Source organism: Porcisia hertigi, chromosome 28 (genome assembly GCF_017918235.1).
Source record: "Porcisia hertigi strain C119 chromosome 28, whole genome shotgun sequence".
Taxonomy (NCBI): domain Eukaryota; phylum Euglenozoa; class Kinetoplastea; order Trypanosomatida; family Trypanosomatidae; genus Porcisia; species Porcisia hertigi.
This window is the reverse complement of record NC_090587.1, coordinates 1,079,049-1,096,736: the sequence shown is the minus strand read 5'-3', so window position 1 is coordinate 1,096,736 and position 17,688 is coordinate 1,079,049. Positions and strand designations below refer to the sequence as shown.

General features: G+C 54.9%; 4 protein-coding genes across 4 annotated transcripts; all 4 read right to left on the bottom strand.

Annotated features, from left to right (window-relative positions):
- Positions 1-3,947: 3,947 nt before the first annotated feature.
- Positions 3,948-9,149, bottom strand: JKF63_03663 (uncharacterized protein; the record flags this gene model as incomplete). The annotated part of the gene is made up of 1 exon (XM_067899663.1): positions 3,948-9,149. One exon carries the CDS (start codon positions 9,147-9,149, stop codon positions 3,948-3,950), a length of 5,202 nt encoding a protein of 1,733 aa, XP_067755902.1.
- Positions 9,150-10,267: 1,118 nt separating this feature from the next.
- On the bottom strand, positions 10,268-11,710 carry JKF63_03662 (uncharacterized protein; the record flags this gene model as incomplete). The annotated part of the gene is made up of 1 exon (XM_067899662.1): positions 10,268-11,710. The coding sequence occupies one exon, from the start codon at positions 11,708-11,710 to the stop codon at positions 10,268-10,270; it is 1,443 nt and encodes a 480-aa protein (XP_067755901.1).
- Positions 11,711-13,509: 1,799 nt separating this feature from the next.
- JKF63_03661 (uncharacterized protein) lies at positions 13,510-14,244 on the bottom strand (the record flags this gene model as incomplete). Its single annotated transcript, XM_067899661.1, has 1 exon — positions 13,510-14,244. One exon carries the CDS (start codon positions 14,242-14,244, stop codon positions 13,510-13,512), a length of 735 nt encoding a protein of 244 aa, XP_067755900.1.
- A 1,083-nt stretch (positions 14,245-15,327) lies between these two features.
- Positions 15,328-16,209, bottom strand: JKF63_03660 (uncharacterized protein; the record flags this gene model as incomplete). Its single annotated transcript, XM_067899660.1, has 1 exon — positions 15,328-16,209. The coding sequence occupies one exon, from the start codon at positions 16,207-16,209 to the stop codon at positions 15,328-15,330; it is 882 nt and encodes a 293-aa protein (XP_067755899.1).
- Between the last annotated feature and the right edge of the window lie 1,479 nt (positions 16,210-17,688).

Here is a 17,688-nt window from a genome sequence, read left to right as displayed (position 1 = left end):
AAACACCTCCAATCACAATGACGAACGTGAGATGACGCGAAGAGGGGACATCACAGAGTCTGCTGACCCAACAGACCCGAAGCTCACCAAAAAAAAAAACAACACACACACACACACACACACACAGACACACATTTTTGTTTCCATCGAAGGAAGGGCCCCCCCCCCATACGGGGCACGAAAGCCTGTGTCCAGAGTGCAACGGCCGGCGATAAATGCCGCTGAAAACCGCATGAGTTCATTCACTTTCATGTGAGATGATACATTTTTGTACAGTGATGTTTTAGTTACACTCTTCTGAAACAGAGAAGCCGTGGTTGAGGTGTCACGTTGACATCACCTTTTCGCCACGCACAGAGCACAGAGCACACAGTCTGAGATGAAAACATTTGTTGTGTTGCTTTGTCCTTTAACACTTTTTTTTTACATGACAAGGCACAAGCACGCACAGGGGCGAAGGGAAAAAAAACAATAAAACACACGCACTCCCCCCCCCTCCCTCTCGCCCCTCCCTTTTTTTTTGGGGGGGGATGGGGGAAGAAAAAAAAAATAACGACAAGAAAGTAGAGAGAAAGGAGAGTGAGGAGAGTGAGGCAGGGGGGAGAGAACTAATGCGTTTTCAAAACGAACATAAAAAGTTAATAACTCAACAAAAAAACGGCCTTGAAACTGACTTGAACGGTAAATTATCCTCCCTCAAGTGGCGATGGGGGTGCGCGCGCCTACTGAGGAGGGAGAGGGGGGGGGTTCGTGTATGCACCAGATAAACACCTGCACCGGAGGGAAGGGAAGAGCCCTGCCCTTTCTCTTGTTTTACTTGTCAATAACCGCGCAGTAGTTCTGCCCTACAACACAACAGGCGATTGGGGGGAGGGAGAAAAGGAGGGCGGAGGGTGGAGGGCCGAGGGCGGAAGACCACCAGTAGGCAACGAGGATCCGCTGGGATACCACACTCGAGGGCTGCTGAAACCCCTGCCCAGCAGATGAACGGCTTAGACGCCTTCATCGCTGCAGGTCGCTTCAACGCAAGCGCCAGTCAAGACCCAAGCGCCGACACCAGCAGCGCTACACAGCCCTCGATCCACATATTGTTGAGCTTTTGCACCCTGTCACCACCAGATGTGGCTTGGCATTTCAAAGGGATGGGGCGGGAGGCCGCTTCGCCTCCTCACATGATGAGTGCCGGGCCCATCCCTCCACGGAACCCCTACCCCCTCAGTGCTGTGGTGTGTGCCCCCCCCCCCAAACCACCTGACATACGCGAATAGAATCAAAAAGGAGAACACGAAGTAAGCCCAGTAAGAAGAAACCACAATCAAGAAAAAATGGGAAGACAAATCCTTTTGACGACGACTTCTTGGAGTGAAGGGAAGGGATCCAAGAAAATCCGCACACGCATACAAACGTCGAGGGGACGCAGCAGTTGCATTCTCAAGTACGCCCGCCGTCAAAACAAGGAGGGGACAAACAGTGAGCGCGGCACACGGTACGCCCGCTGACGAAAAGTGGGGCAAATGAGATATCAGCGGGTACGGTAGTCGGTACAGAAAAAAAAGTTTTATATTTGGCAAAAAAAAGACCGAACAAACAGAAACACACAGACAGACATACGGACAAAAATACAGCGGCCTTGCATACCTGTATGTTATCAACGGACACACGGAGGCGGGAGAAGGAAGAAGGGGGAGAGGAGGGGAGGGGAGAGGGGGGGGGGCACAAAGGATCGTGTACACGGATTTCCTCTCCGCACTTCTCCTGACTCATTCACGCACTCACGTTATTGCACATGCCCCCAACCCCCAACCTTCTTTGCAGCTCTCTTTCGTTTCGAACCAAGGAGAAGGGAAACACTTTTAACCCTCGATTCCATTTTGTTGCCTTCCGTCACTGCCAATGCTGCCGATGCGGTTCGCCTCCCCCATCCCCACCCTCTTCTTGCGGGGGTGAGGGGTGACTAGAGATCAATACAATAATTTTTTTGGGGGGGAAAGAGAGATGGACTTTGTTACACAGTCAGGGGAGGGTAGAACACTTTTTTTAATACAAAGGGGAAGAGAGAAAACTAAAAGTGACGCGAATATCACCGGGGAGGGGAGGGGGGGAAGGAAAGAGGAAAAAAGGGGGGGTACATAAACGACTCGTAACCATGACAACAACTGGTAGGCGCACTCAGGAAAAAACAGAATGAGGAATAATAAGAGTGGCCTCCCCCCTTTCGGCTGCACTGTCCTCACTCTCTCCCCCCCCCACCCCCACTTCTCCATCCACACACACACACACACACACCGTTGACGGTCGTCGCGGCCAGAAATGGTGAGAGAGAAGGGGTCACCCGTAGGAACAGAACTGTCAGGAACCACGGAAAGGAGGCGAAAATACATTAGAGAGGAAGCGGGGAGGGAGGGGGGGGTGAGGTAGGAGGGAGGTAGGGGGAGGTAGGGGGTGAGGTAGGGAGGGGGGTGAGGTAGGGGAGGGAGGGGGGTGAGGGCCAAACAACACCCTCACACACGCGCGCATCAGTCGGCACGGGAAGGCAAACTTGTTGACACACAGGCATGTGACACGCGAGGAAAGAAAAAATATATACATGAGTAACGTGCGGCCACGTTTTTTTTTCTTTTTATGAGGACAAGAGGAATCAAACAAAGACAAACGAAAACGACACAAAACAGGATATCCTGTACGACGAGAGTATCCCAAGAAGAACTGCCAAACTGCCTCTCTCCCCCTCCCCCCACCTCCCCACGTGGACTCACGCGTTCTCTTTCACACCACCACTCATGCTGAGCGCAGGAAAGTAGCAAAGCGGGAAGTGGAGGGGGAGGAATAACAATGGGTAAGGACGACAAACCATGCACGCTTCTCAGCGCTAACGAGTACAGGAGAAAATAATATAATACGTATGAATCCCCAAAAGCTTATATGTAGATCAGTGTCGATGGGAAAAAAGTAAGGAACACGACACAGAGAAGGTCAGACCAACAGGGGGTACAAAAAAAGACGGAGTGTGTGTGTGTGTGTGTGTGGAAAAGAGAGAGAGAGGGGAGGATGAGGTGGCAGCCAGCGGTGCACGTGAGGAAAAACAGGGAAAATAGTAAAACAAATTAAACACACACACACACACACTCCGTCCTCCCCCCCCCCATACGCATGTATGACAAAATTGCACATACGGACACACACATTCAAACAAACATATAACTACATACATATAGACATGAGCATTAAAAAAAAAACAAGAGAACAAGAAAGGCACGAGTGAGAAAAACAAATATATAGTCACGTCAATCGAAGAAAACCAACTACATATACATGTGTGTAAATAATAATGTATGTGAACGTAGGTGCAACATTACATCCATTCATGTCGTTTTTTTTTCTTCCTCAAGGGCGCGTACTCCGTACCCACAGATGCACAAAAAAAAAAGCGTGAAGGAATCCTTTACGAGCAGCCACGGCATGTTCTATGAAGCGAGCACTGAGAAGGGGAGGAAAAAAAAAGGGAGGACAAACTCAGGCTAATTTTGAAAAAAAAAAAAAAACCGCCCGTACTCACACTGAAAGAAAAAAATGAACGGGGTGACAAAAACCAAAAACGCACACAATCACAAGACAACGGCACAGGTGCGCCTTTCAGTCGTACAGTACACACACAGACACACACACACACACACATCAACTCAACGAGTAGAAAAGCACATCGGAAATCCCAAGCAAAACAAAAAATATATATGCGCATGAAGTGGGAATGAACGCGCGAGAACAAGACAGAAGCGAAGCCGCAAGAAGAAAACAAATGAATAAAATGTACACCGTCTTGTTACTGTTCTCCTTCTCTTCCTCCTCCTGTCGCCTACTGCCCATTTTTTTTTGTTTGGGGGGCGGAGGGGGGGGAGGGGGAGGGGGGGTTACCCAACACACCGAACCCCCGTGTCCTGACGCACACCTCAGTGCGTCAGGATCTTTTTGCCATGCGGCCCAAGTACGCCATTCAAGCTGAAGATGATAACCACCGCAAGCCCAGCTAGAAAAGCGCACACTCCACAGAGGGCAACAGAAATCGTCCAGTGCCGGTATGTTTTTCGTGGCCCAAGTGCAGCCACAGCGCCAGTAAAGAGTACGCCAGCCAGCAACACCAGGAGGTGCAGCGTTATGCTTATCTGGGCAGTGCGCCGCGATGGCATGAGGCTTGAGATGGCGAACATGATCGATACAAAGATCACACACATAGCAGATGTGCACACAGCAGGCGCAGTCCGCAGCAGCGCACCCTGTACCGCATTCCACCGCTTCACTTCGCGCGCAAACAGATGCGACGTCGTCGTTTGCAGATAGTCAAAGTAACCACTGCAGAAATGCACAATGTACTCCACGCTAATCGGGACGGTGCAGCTGATACACACCTGCAGCACAGCATCCGCCTCCCAGTGAAATATCGTGCACGCTGTCAGGGACCCGAAGCACGCAATCGCAGCCACCAGCGTCGCAGTCACTGCTGTCGTCAAGCTCACGTAGTAGACGAGTAAAAACACGAACGTCACCGCCAGCCCAATGCCAACCATAAACCACAGACTCTGCAACGCGCCAACCTTCGACAAGGCTGGTTGGAAAAAGGTCGACGTGTAGTGCAAGCCAATGCCATTGCTTTGAGCGAGTGATTTAAAGGGGATGATGAGGGCCTCGGATATCCAGTTGTACGCATCCATCACCTCCGTGGGTGTGCTGTGGCTGTTGGCCCGTTTACTCTCTACGCGGTAGACAATATGCAGCAATTGGAGCGGCTTGTTGGCGTAGTTGACCCTGAAGACGGCCTCGCTCAGCCGTCCGTTCTCCTTAGCGAAATTGTAGAAGTCACTGAGAGAAGTCACTTCCTTTTCACTGTCACCAAGGAAGTCCTCCAGAACCGTCCTCGTCTGCGAGCCAGCGCCGTCCGATAGTCGAATCTGGGTGGCGATGGATGACACCACATCGCACCAAGCGGCGTTGTTGAGGATCTGATTTACCCCCGTGAGATCAAATAAGTATTCCACGTACATGGGCGTCGCAGCCGTCGCGCTTGTGCATGTGTTGTCGCCACCGCACACGCCGCACAGATCGTATGTCGCACCACTGCCGGGAACGCCATCGCATCCGCGGCACAGGCCATCACCGCCGCACGCACCGCACACATCGATGCCCACGACGGAAGCCACCGACGTGTAGAGTAGTCCGTTGCACCCTAGCACACTCCCCTCGTCCAGGCATTTCGCTCCGGGCGGTGGGTTACAGGTGTCACACATCGCACCAGACCAAACATTCGGGTTATTGCATGCGCAGTTCATTGCTGTGAAGTCGTTTGATTGCCGCGCCCGCCCGCAGCGAGCCGGCTTACCCCACTTCTCATACCACCAGCAGTCCGGATTAGCCATGCAGGCCTTCTTCGTTCTCGCATTGCATGCGGCATCGAGTGGCAGTGTCTTTGGTCTACAGGCAGTGCACATGCGCTCTTCTTTTACATCGGCCTCAGAGCACGCATCGCTGATGCACGTCCGAATATTCCATAGCGAATAGTCCGGCGTCGATACGTCAGGGCACGTGCCGTGCAGCGTGCAGCCGGCAGTGCACGTCTCGCACCGCGGCCCCGTAAAAGCACCCACGCACTCGCACTCCCCTGTCACCGCGTTGCACATACCGCCGTTCCGGCAGTCGCACACCTCGCACGTGTTGCCGCGCCAGTGCCCGACGCAGGCGCACATTCTGAACCCGGTCGGCGACTCCGAGTTAGGCAGGAGTACGCCGCGCCCGTGGCACGCCTGTGAAACGTTGCAGAACTCTCCCTTCCACCAATTGCGGCACACGCACTTCCCCGACGCCCGGTCGAACTTCCCGTGCGCACCGCAGTCCAACGCCGGCTTCGAGCAGTCGTACCCACGTGTCCCTGCTGGGCACGACCGGCACCGCCCGGTGCTCAGGTCACAGTTGCAATCCTCGGAGCCCATCCACGCGTTGCACTCCAACGTGCAGTCCGGGTTCGACTCGATCGGCAGAAGCCATGATTCGCAAGCCTTGCACGTATCCCCCGTGAAGCCTGCATTGCAGTCGCAGGCCCCAGTGTACTGATTGCACTTTCCCTTGTTTGCGCACTTGCTCGCGTCGCAAGCTGTTGTGCACGACATGCCGCCGACGTTCTCTTGGCCCAGTGCCCACTCGCAGTACTGGCAGTCGCGCGACGCAGGGCAAGTGCACTTGGCAGACTCTGCTGACCCAGGAACGGTGCATCCGCCGCAGTCATCCGGCACCGCTTCGCCCTTCGGAGTGCCGGCACAGTCGGCGCATGCGTTCGTCCCGTTGCATACGCCGCAGCTGTCACTGTACAAGTTCATCTGGGTGCCGTGCTCTGGCGAGCACGCCAAGACATCGGCAGAGGTGGCGGAGCGGTAATCATGTAGTGATCGGTAGTACGGGCCACAGAACGTGCAGTCCCCACGCTGAGAAAAGGTGTCACTCATCGCTGAGAAACTCTCGACAGTGTTGTGTTGACCAACCATCAGCGTTATGGGCAGTCCGCTTGAAGTAACGCGAGAGCCCAGGACACACACCGTAACGAACAGTGCCAGCAACAGCGCCAGCAGCGCGTACCGCAGAAAGTAGATTGCAGGCAGGTAGTAACGAAATAGGAAGCGCTGGAAGAGCGAGTAGCCCTCGCGCTTCACCTCGCGTGACATCAGTCGTCGCATCCGCTGCTCAGGTGTCTCGTTTGCCAGGGGACCGAACAGCCCGCAGCACATCGTGCGAGGCGCATCTACGCGGTGTGCCCATCGGTGACGCAGTTTCCCAAGGCCGAGCCCGGACGGCCCGCCAGTCACGCGCCGTGAAGCACCAGCTGCATCTGGAGCCAGAGCGTCGACATTCTTTTTGCCACTACCAGCACCAATGAAGGGGTCCACCACCATTGCAGGATCCTGTGCGCGCACCGCGTTTCGCACCGCCAGCGGCACCAAGCCAGCGCTGCGGCTGCTTGAGGTCGTCTCGAGACCCATTCGCGTGCCAACCTCTCGCCACCGATCGGCAAACGCGTTCACTTCACCAGCAGTGGTGCCTTGGCTCTTCAAGCTGAGCACACGAGGCGGAATGACCTCTCCGTGACTGTTCCGTGATCGTAACCCTAGGGCATCACACATGCTACCCCAGCACTTCTCGCTGCGCTCCACGTACACCGCGGGGATGTGAATCAGGTCTGATGGAAACACCATGCGCGGATTGTAGTACAGCGGCAACCCGTTGGCGCCTACACCAGCTCCCCCCTCAAGCGGATGCACACCCCCGACCTCCAGAAAGTCCTGCAGCGCCAACTTATACTCTCCCGCGCCCTCACCACCCTTGCGAGAGCTGCTCGGCACCTGGTTCTTCTCACTTCGCTTCCTGCACAGCCCTTCTACGAAGTCTTTCCTCGCAGCACGAAGCTTTTCGCACCCCTGGCGCACCTGGCAGCGTAGAAAATGTATGGGACTACTGCCTCTCGTGTTGATACCGTTGCTCTTGCTGATGAGCTTCTGGACAAGGTCATCGTTCATCGAGTACGCATACTCGTCTTCGGCGATGTTGTCTTGCACGGCCTCCAGGACATGCACAAAGTGCCCAGACCGCTGGCACCGAAGCAGCTCCCCGTTCAGTGCATCGTTCTGCTTCTGTGCGTTGCGCCGCCTGTTCGAAAAGTGCAGGTGGTGCAGCACAATCAGCGCAGGCGTGGGGACAGCGACGCAGTACATGTTCCACAGCAACGCGATCATCATGAACACGCTGAACTGCTCCACTGATCGGAAGAGAGACGTCGTGTTGATTGCGAAGATGATGATCGCGAGCACATCGGCGATCCACACGCCAACGACAGTTCGCCGCATCGTGAAGCACAGTCGCTGCGCCACGCTCAGGTTGTTCTGTCGCCCCTTCGTCGCCATGATTCCGCTGTACACAAACATGTCGTAGAAGCTTAGCGTTCCGTGCATGCAGAAAGTCATCACCCAGATGATGGCAGAGTACGTCGTAAGGGGAAGATCCCCGTAGATCAGCGCGTACAGCCCAACCGCAGCCATGTACGCGAATACGGACTCTGCAGCTGTGTACAGCCCAACGACAAACGTCCTGCAGTGCCACCAGCTCAGCAAAAAACAGATCAATGCAGCAACACCCACCTTGTAGCCCTCCTTTTCTCCAGCGATCTCCATCAGGATGTCCTGCAACGACCCGCCGCCAAAGTGAAAGTGTACAAACGGCAGCGCGTCATCACCTCCGGTATTCACAAGGTCTATCGCATGAGGCAAGAATTTCTTCATTCGCGCTCGGTAAGCAGACTTCGACTCCCCCCGCGACGACGCAAACGTGTACTGTGAACGCATATGAAGACTCTTCTGGTGCAAGGTGGAAAAGTTTCTGTCGAGGAACCACCCGTAGCTCGGGTTCGCGAAGAGGCGCTGCATGTAGTTCAGCTGGTGCACGGACCCAGCGCCGTCCATTATCCACTCCGACCCAGTCCAGGTTGGGTATGTATACTGCGTTATGCTGGACACAGGCGCGCACGTGGGGTAGAGTTTGGTGGCCTCATTGTTACGCAAGTCGTTCGTGAAGCACACGCTCTCGTACCCTTCCAGCTGCGTGATGCGCTTTTCTGTGCTGCGGTAGACGTCGAGGATGCTTGGGTGCAGCATGTTGGAGTGGGTATCACGTTTTTCTGGCGACCAGCCCATCGCTTGCGCGTAGTCGGAGAGCGCCGTAAGGTTGATCATGGCACGCAGCTCCACCGTGTCTTGGATAACAGCCCGTGGGTGGGTTAAGTTAACGCTTTGGGCTAGCCAGTCTGAGCCGGAGAGGGCGACGGCCCAGTCATCCTGTACGCCTTTCACTTTGAGCGCGCTCTGCCGAATATCCGTGGAGGAGCGGAGTTGGTAGTCGTCCAGCGAGTAGGACATCTTCGAGTTGATTCTCATGCACCCAATCACAAAGAACGCCAAGGGTAGGGAGAAGGTCAACAGCATCAGTGCGGGATATCTGACGATGAGGCGACCCAGTAGCGAGGTTGGGTACCGCTTCCCCTCTACCCCGACATCCTCTGAGGTGTCGATTGGGGCTGAGTCGGTCGTGTAGACCTTTTGCTTCGAAGAGAAAATGCGCATCTTGAAAGGGGCGAGATATGGAGAAGGGGGGGGAGGGGAAGGAGGCCAGAGGCGGAGAACGTGTGTTGTTGAGTGTGTTTGACGTGTGCGTTATACCGACTGCTGAGCGTTGATGTGCTTCAAACACACACACACATATATATATGAATATATATATATATATGTATGTGTGGTTTTACACCTCGTGCCTTGGTAGTGTTGTCACGCTTTTTTTTTTAGCTTTAAGTAGTGTGGTTATTGCCTGTCGCATGGGGGGTAATAAACAGAGGTCAACACCCGCGTCACACCGACAGAGAGTTTCATCGTGAGAGGTGAAATCGGGGGGAAGGGACAGAGGTGAAGGTACGCATGTATTAATGAGATTTCAAACGCATTGCACGCAACCGCACACACACACACACACACACACACACACACACACAGGGGCCTACAGGGGGGGAGGGGGGGGAAAGGTGCTCGGTGCATTGCTTTGAGGTTGTCGCCTTTGCAGGGGGTGCCAAACTCGGGATGTTTTCTTGCTGGATTGGGGAAGGGAGTGTGTGTTGTGTGCGTGTGTGTGTGTGCAGGGGGGGGGTAAAGAGAAAGCCAACAATGTGACCGGCAGGAACCCCTCCTCCTCCCACCCCCCACCACACACACACACACATAAGAATTACACAGAGGAATAGTAAAAAGAAAACGAGCGACGCAGTTGGTACCCGATTGCGCGGAAAAAAGAACGGAGAGAAAGCAGAGCCGGGTGGGGAGGGGGGAGGGGGGAGCTGGGAACTTTCACACACAGAAGGTTATGAACTTGTGCGAACACCTCTCCGTCCGCGTCTTTAGCAGTCTAGCCTCTAACAGCTGCTCCTCGGCGAAGTCCATGTGGGTGAACTAAACACCTTCGCTCAGCGCGAATGCGTTCTTAAGCGACACACCTCTCCACCCCACGCCACAGACAGACAGACAGACAGACAGACAGACAGACAAAGGCTCACCACCACCACCACAAAAAAAAACAGCCGGCCGCACTGCCCAGGTAATGCGTACCCTCTCCCCAACTTGAAGCCCCTTCCCACGCCCCGCTTCCCTTCCTGCCACCCCCCCCGCGCCCCTCCGATCTCCGCACTTGGCGGGCGCTAATGGATGGGGTAGGCGCTCTCCAACCCGGGGAAAGGGTACTGACGCGCAAACGCTCGCACCTCTTCCGACAACTCCCGCAACGCTTTGGAATCCTTGGCGGCCTTCAGGAAGTCAGTGAGCTTCATCGATCCCCCAGACTTCTGAAGATCCTTTGATAAGCAGACGGCGCGAATCAGGAATTGGGCGACCTGTTTGAAGTCTTCCTCCTGGAAGCCGCGAGTCGTGAGGGCTGGCGTGCCCAGACGTACGCCGTACGGCGTGTGCGCACTCTTATCACCTACAATGGTGTTCTTGTTGGCCGTGATGTGCGCCATATCGAGGAGCTTCTCCACCTTCGAGCCGGTGACGCCATGCGGGCGGAGGTCCCAGAGCAGCAGGTGGTTGTCGGTGCCGCCACTAGCGAGTGCCTCGCCACCCTCGGTGAGGGCAGCGGCAAGGGCCCTGGCGTTCGCCTTCACCTGCTTTGCGTAACTGCGCCACTCCGGCGATGCTACTTCCTTCAGCTGAGTCGCTACAGCGGCGATCTGGTGGATGTGTGGACCGCCCTGTAGCCCGGGGAAGACGGCGCTGTTGATGGCCTCCTCGACGTTAACGCTGATCTTACCCTGCTTTACCTCCTTCCTGAAAAAGATCATACCTGAGCGAGGCCCCCGCAGCGTCTTGTGGGTCGTGGTGGTCACGATATCGGCGTACTCGAAAGGGTTGTTGTGCTCCTTGGCGGCAACCAGGCCTGAAAAGTGGGACATGTCCACCATCAAAAAAGCACCAACGCTGTTGCAGATTTCTCGGTAGCGCTTGTAGTCCCAATCGCGCGGGTAGGCGGAACCGCCGGCGATGATGAGCCGTGGCTTGTACACACTCGCCAGGTACGCTAACTGATCATAGTCGATGATGCCCTCTGGCGTGACGGAGTACGGCAGGCTCTCAAAGAAGAGCGAGGAGGATGAGACGCGGTTTGTTGCTGTGTAGAAGCCGTGTGTGAGATGGCCGCCTGCCGGCAGGTCGAGTCCCATCAGGCGGTCATGTGGACGCAGGAGGGCTGTGTAGACAGCCAAGTTGGCAGGCGAGCCACTGTACGGCTGCACATTGACGCCCCACACGGCCGCATCCAAGCAGAACACTTCAAGTGCGCGCTGGATGCATAATCTCTCCACCTTGTCGACGACCTCCGTGCCGCCGTAGTAGCGGCTCCCAGGCAGGCCTTCTGCGTATTTATTCGTCAAAACAGATCCGAGGCACTCCAGAACCGCGCGCGAGGTAAAATTCTCTGATGCGATCAACTCCAAACCCTCCAGCTGCCGGCGAATCTCTTCTTGAATGAGATGGTGCACTTCAGGGTCATGATCCTTTAGCGACGTGTTGCCGGGCAGAGATAATATCCGGCCCTTGTGCGTGGAGGCGAAGAGCGCCCGCAGGATCGGCGTAGCGCCCCGGATCATGTGAACCACAGTGCCAGTCGTTTTATTTGCGAAATGGTCGAGTCGAGACGGTCGACGGGGAGCAGACAAAGAGACGTACCGGGTGTAAAACACAGAAGAAAGTCGCGAGGGTGTGTCGCTCACGGATTGGGAAAAGAAGTGTAAAAAAAAAGAGGTGGGGAGTGCTAAGAAGTGAGGAGGAAAAGCGGTACACTTCGACTTCGCAACTATTACGCGCAGGGGGAACAGCTGTGAGAGATCAGAGGTGACAAAGAACAAAGTGGAAAAGGGGAAAAGGGGGAGAAGGGGGAGAAGCAAGTGAGCCCACAAAGAACAAAGTGGAAAAAGCAGACAGAGAAAACTAAACGATAAAATGTGATGTCAATGCGTTTCTGTTATTTGCTAATTCGGTTGGGTGTGCCCCTCCCCCCCCCTCCCTCCCTTTCCACGCTTGTGTACAGAGAGAGAGACAGAGAGACAAACCGGAACCTAAAATACAGATGGACAGCCAAAAAAAAAGAGGAGGAAGGAAGGAAGGAAGAGGAGTAGCTTTGGGGGGGGGGAGGGGGCGAGACACCTTTTCTTTTTCTTGTAGATGTTGTTTGCTTTTTCTTGATTGTTGACGTTTCGTGTGAGAAAAAAAAACGAAAGCGATGCTGTCGCTTGTGGAAATAATGAAAATCAAGAGTGACGTGTGGGTGTGTGGGTGTGTGTGTGTGTGTGTGTGTGTGTGTGTAGGGGGAGGGGAGGGGGCGCAGCGCGTAATTCACAACGGCGTCAAGATGGTCACCCTCTTGACACCTCCTCTTGCGTGTCAATGAATGTGGAGAAGGCACGGGTTTGTGGGTAGCGGACCGCTTTTCGCAGAAAATTTTCTGCCCAAGAAAAAAAAAAGAGAGGGAATGAGAACCGTGACAAGAGAGGTGAAGAGGGGGGGAGTGCGCCGTGGCCCGTACTCGGAATGGACTTGGTAGTGGGTGATAACTCATGCAACGCAGTTCGCAGGGCCTTTGTTGAAATTGGGGGGAGGAGGAGGCACACATTGCCCAGCCAATGGAAAAAAAAGATGTACATGCACGCCTTTAGTTCAATCCTTCTTGACTCGTTCCCCCCGGTCTCCGATCCCCTTCCTTTTCACGCTCACTGACAGCAGATCTGAGCCACCGACTCGCCAACCTCGTACAGATTGCACGCAGTGTGCCGTTAAACATCACGACAGTGTTTATCGTACCCGTGCTTTCATAATATTTCCCTCTCTGGTGAGTGTGCGTGCGTGTCTTATATATCACAATACCAAACCACACCACCACCACCATCAATGGCATCAAGCAGACACACTGGACAAGAGTTACAACCGATGAAAAGATAAAAGGGGGGTGGATGACAATACGAAGGTTGTCGTGTGGGTCTACCCCCCCCCCACACACACACACAAAGCTAGAAAGTGCGGCACCGCCGGTGCTAAGCGCAGCAGCCAGGGTACACCCCTCCCTCTCCACCCCTTTCCTCTCGAAACGCTCAGAGCCTTTTGGGGAGGAGGAGGGGAGGAAGAAAGGAGGGGGGAGGGCGCATACCCGCATCAGTTCCACAAAACACATCGCTCTATCCCCCTCCCCCCTCCCCCCGCCTCCCAGAGACGCAGTGCTCACTGGTGAAAAGCACGAGAAGATGAAAGTAAGGGGAATGAAGTGACGGCGGCCTTCAGATATACCTGGCAGGAAAGTCAAAGGAAAAAGGCGCAGGGGGGATGCCACGAAAGGCGCAAGAGTATGCGTCCCCCCCCCTGCCCTCCTCCTCTTCTCCCCCTGTTGCCCTCCTGACTATTCTGCCAGGAAAGCCTTGATATTAATTGTCTTGATGGGCAAGTCCTTCGCCGAGTGCAGTGTTCCCTGGTTGTGCATCGACTTCACGCGGTTGATGAGAACCTTCCTATTGGACCAGAAGGTGTCCTGGACCTTCTTGAACTGCAGATAGCGGGCCTCCTCCTCCACCTCCTTCATCCGCTTCGACATACCCACCAGAGAGCGGTTGACGTTGATCCAGCGACTGCGGTAGTCTCGGATAGCCTTTGTCTCCTCAAAGTCGGTGTACATGTGCGGCTCGTCGTAGTTGGTGCGCGGCCGCTGCCGCTCGCCAAGCCGCCACTCGACACCCGCGAGTAGGCACTGATAGCGAACAGAGTGCAGAGTCCAGTAGTTCGTGTACCACCGCCCGACCACTCCCTCTGACTGTGCCCGGATGCGCTGAGGTGGGCGTGGCACGTCGCAGGTCTCGAACCCCTCCGGCACCATATCGAGTGCCTCTTTCAGCGCCGCAGGAGAGTAACGCTGACGCATGACAGGGCGGCTTCCTTTCGTGAAAGCGCCCCATTTTGCCTTTTGAAGCCACGATTTCTCGTTGTAGGTGGAGCGATAGACCGGCTTGCCGCGGCGATTCCACCACTGGGCGTTTTGGATGTTCAACATCTCCGGCACGTACTTGACCGGTGTGGTCTCTGGTGCGATGCCGACGCCCGGGGTGGCAGCCCGCCGCCAGCTGCTGCCCCGGAACGCCATGATGCTGGACGAATGTGCTGACTAAGGGGAGGTGTAAAGGTTCTGCGATAAAAAAAAAAAGAGAGAGTGCGTCCACCAACCATCCAAATGCTTGCGGCGGGCACACTAAAGACAAAACTAGCACAGAGGAGGAGGAAAGAAGAGGAACACCATCCTTGGAATGTGGAGAGGGGAAGGAGAGGGGAGGACGCAATAACAAGCCCAGCAATCAGGCTCTCGGCTAAACCGCGTCCCTTTTTTTTACATACACTCAAGGACCTTCCTGCACCTCTGCCTCGTTGGAGTGGGTGTGTGTACGAATGGAGGAGGACGTTGCGGTGATGTGTAAAGGTGGGTCCTCTTCTTGGCGGCGCTGCTTCTTCACACCAACTTCTTTTTTTTCTATTTCGACGACGGCGACGAACGGCGCGCCAAGTGCCAAACACATAAACATGGTCGCCCATGCTCGCAGCCACTACCAAGCCTTTCCCTGCAGCTGCAGTAGCGCTCGGAGTCTTCAATCTGTATTTGTCTTGGTGTACAGGGATGTGCGCACCAGCTATTTAGCTCCCCCTTGTGTCCCTTTTTTCGATAGCATGCAGAAAAAAAAATTGCACCAGCCCGCAAACGTGAGCTCAAAAAAAAATAATACGTGTTGCGCTCCCAGCCCGGTCCAGGGCGGTGTGTGTGTGTGTAGAAAAGGTGGGGGCGGCGTTCAACACGGTTTGATTCGTGCTGGGCACTGCACGTCCGCAATACGCACAGGTCACAGCACACATCGACGCGCAACCAGCCAAATCCCGTAGAACACACAAAGAGGACGAGAGGGCAAGCTTGGCGCAGCGGGGGAGGGGGGAGGGGGGGAAGACAAGCCCCCCTCCCCCGCGGCAAAGCACATCGATGAAACAAATGCGCGCACAAAAATGCCGAATAATAACAGAGCAAAAAGAACAGGAAAAAAAGCAGGAGGGGGAAAAAAATGTCTGTGCCCAGTGACCCAGAAAGAACGGTCTAGCACCAGAACGCAAGCAGTATGTATAATCTCTCTCAAAGTGTGGACTCCGTTGGACCGTTCGGATTCAAAACACGCAGAGATGCGGTTTTCTATTTTGGTGTCTTTGAAGCCGCAGCTTCACCCGCGGTGGTGGCGGCGGCGGCCTTGGCGCCACGACTCTGTGGCTCTCTAGCCTTAGCAGTGGACCTAAACCAGAGCCTTGTCGACGGGCTGTTCTTCGAGCCTGCCGCTGCCACCGCAAGCTTTGAGGTACGCGCATGACCACTGCTGCTGCCACTGCTACTACTGCTACTACTGCTACTACTACTAACGAAATTGTCTGGGTGACGGATGTGGGCATTGTAGTCGTCATACTCGATCAGCTCATCGCCCTTCCACTTAAACTCGGCGTCCCCGCGTGCATAGTTCACCTCTGGGAATGGCGACCACGTGAACTTGTCGGCGTACAGACGGTGCCTGTGGTACTTGCAGTCCATCAAAGAGGGCTTCCGGATTTCATCGAGCAGGATATACCGAACACCCCACTCCTCCAGCATCTCGATGGTCTCATCTTTGGACATGTGCCTGAACTGGCGCTTGAAGGTGGGGTCACTCATCAAATTTGTCGTACATAGGGAGTTGTCCCACGCCATCCGGGTGTAGTTGCCCATCGAGTCGTACTGCGCCCCTGCCATTTTCACGGCGCGAACGTCGACCTTTCTGTTGTCGCCCGAGGGATGTCTATACTGAACGCGGTCGTGGTGCTTCTCGATGATGTAGCGGGTACCACGGCGAACACCACCCTGTCCACTGAACAGGTGCACGCGATCGTTGAAACCATGGAAGTTACTGCCAAGGTAGCGCACCTTTTTCTTGCGCTCCTTCAGGATGGTCATTGTCAACTCCATGCGGTCAGGCGTCATCCTGTTCAACACGCGCGGCATGTACGCGTTCTGGAAGACCACCAAAGCAGGGGCAGTGAAACGGAGCATGATGAACTATCACAGCAATGTCTACGTTTGCCTTGAAGTGATTCCTGTGCGGCAAAAAAAAAATCCTTCGTTGGCGTTTCGTTGTGCACGGTTTCTGGGACCGCAGAAGCGAAGGCCAATACAGAGTGAGAGGAACCTGGTCAATCGCCAACAGCGGCGAGCTGCTACTAGCTACTACTACTACTACAGATGACGCGGATAGACTGGTGAGTGTCAGTGTGTGTAAAGGGAGAGATGAGCCCGTTGCGCAGAACAGCTCCCCATCCCCTCTGTAGCGTTGCCCAGTCGTTGTGGCTGTTTTCACTCTCCTGTGAGTGCCCTTTGTTGGATTGATTTGATCCACTGTGCGTAGAGTGCGTGTGTGCACGGCGCGGTAGAATGGAAGGTGAGGGAGTTCGGAGGGAATATGACAGGGGGCACACACACACACACACACAATAGCACCGAATAGGAGAGCCTCAAGAGGAAGGGAGTGAGAGAGAAAAAATATGTCCACAACATAATCGAAGAGCGCATCGCTCCTGCGAGTGAAGGGACAACGTACGCGGATGCGTTGCTGTCTGATGCACCGACACACACTGGGCTGGGAAACAACGTGTAGCGGTTGCGGCTTGGCGATAAGCTAGACCAACACGCCCGCCCCTCTCTCATCTGCTCTCAAGAAGCGAGGTTAGAATCACAATTATGCAAACAATCAAGAGAGCAATGGCGTTCAACCCCAATGACGTACGTACGCGTGCACACACATGCACACACACACACAGAGAGAGAGGGAGAGAGAGGGAGCTACGCAAACGTGTGTGTATACCAGCTGACACTGCCCCGCATGCACCTCTCCACCGAAAACGCACCTTTGGGCGAGTGCACCCGTATCTTGTGCGTATGAATCATCTTCCCCCTCCTCAGCACATCAACAACAGAGTAAAGTCGGGGGATGTTGTTGAGGAAAAAAAAACAACAATGTGTCCTCATACAGATGCGCAGTGACCCGTTGCGCAAATCGCTTTTTCTTCGTCGCGTTAATGTCGTGGTTGCCCCCCCCCCCCCACCCCGGGCAAGGCTGTCAGCGCCGGTAGTTGCTGTTGGTGAAGCGGAAAAAAAGCTTATACCTGCCGTACTGATCGAAACTAATACGCACCCCACCACGGCGGGTGTCCCACTGCTTCTTGCGGATGCGGTACGCTACATCAGCGTAAGGCGGACCGACACTGAAGACGAGAAGGCAGTACTGGTCGCTGGGTCCCTCGGGTGTGTCCTCAATGCGGAAGATGTGCCGCATGTCACGCTTCGTGTTCGCGAGGGCGGGGTAGAAGAGAGTGAACTCATACCACATCTCAGTTCGTGGTGGTGGGTTGGTGCGGCTGTCATAATGGGTGCGGTTGTACTGCGTCCACGTGAAGCCCGTCTTGACCTTGCAGAAGCGATGCGGTTTCATCAGCGGCTCGTTCTCGCCGCTACGGTGTGAGCGGGTGCGCGAGT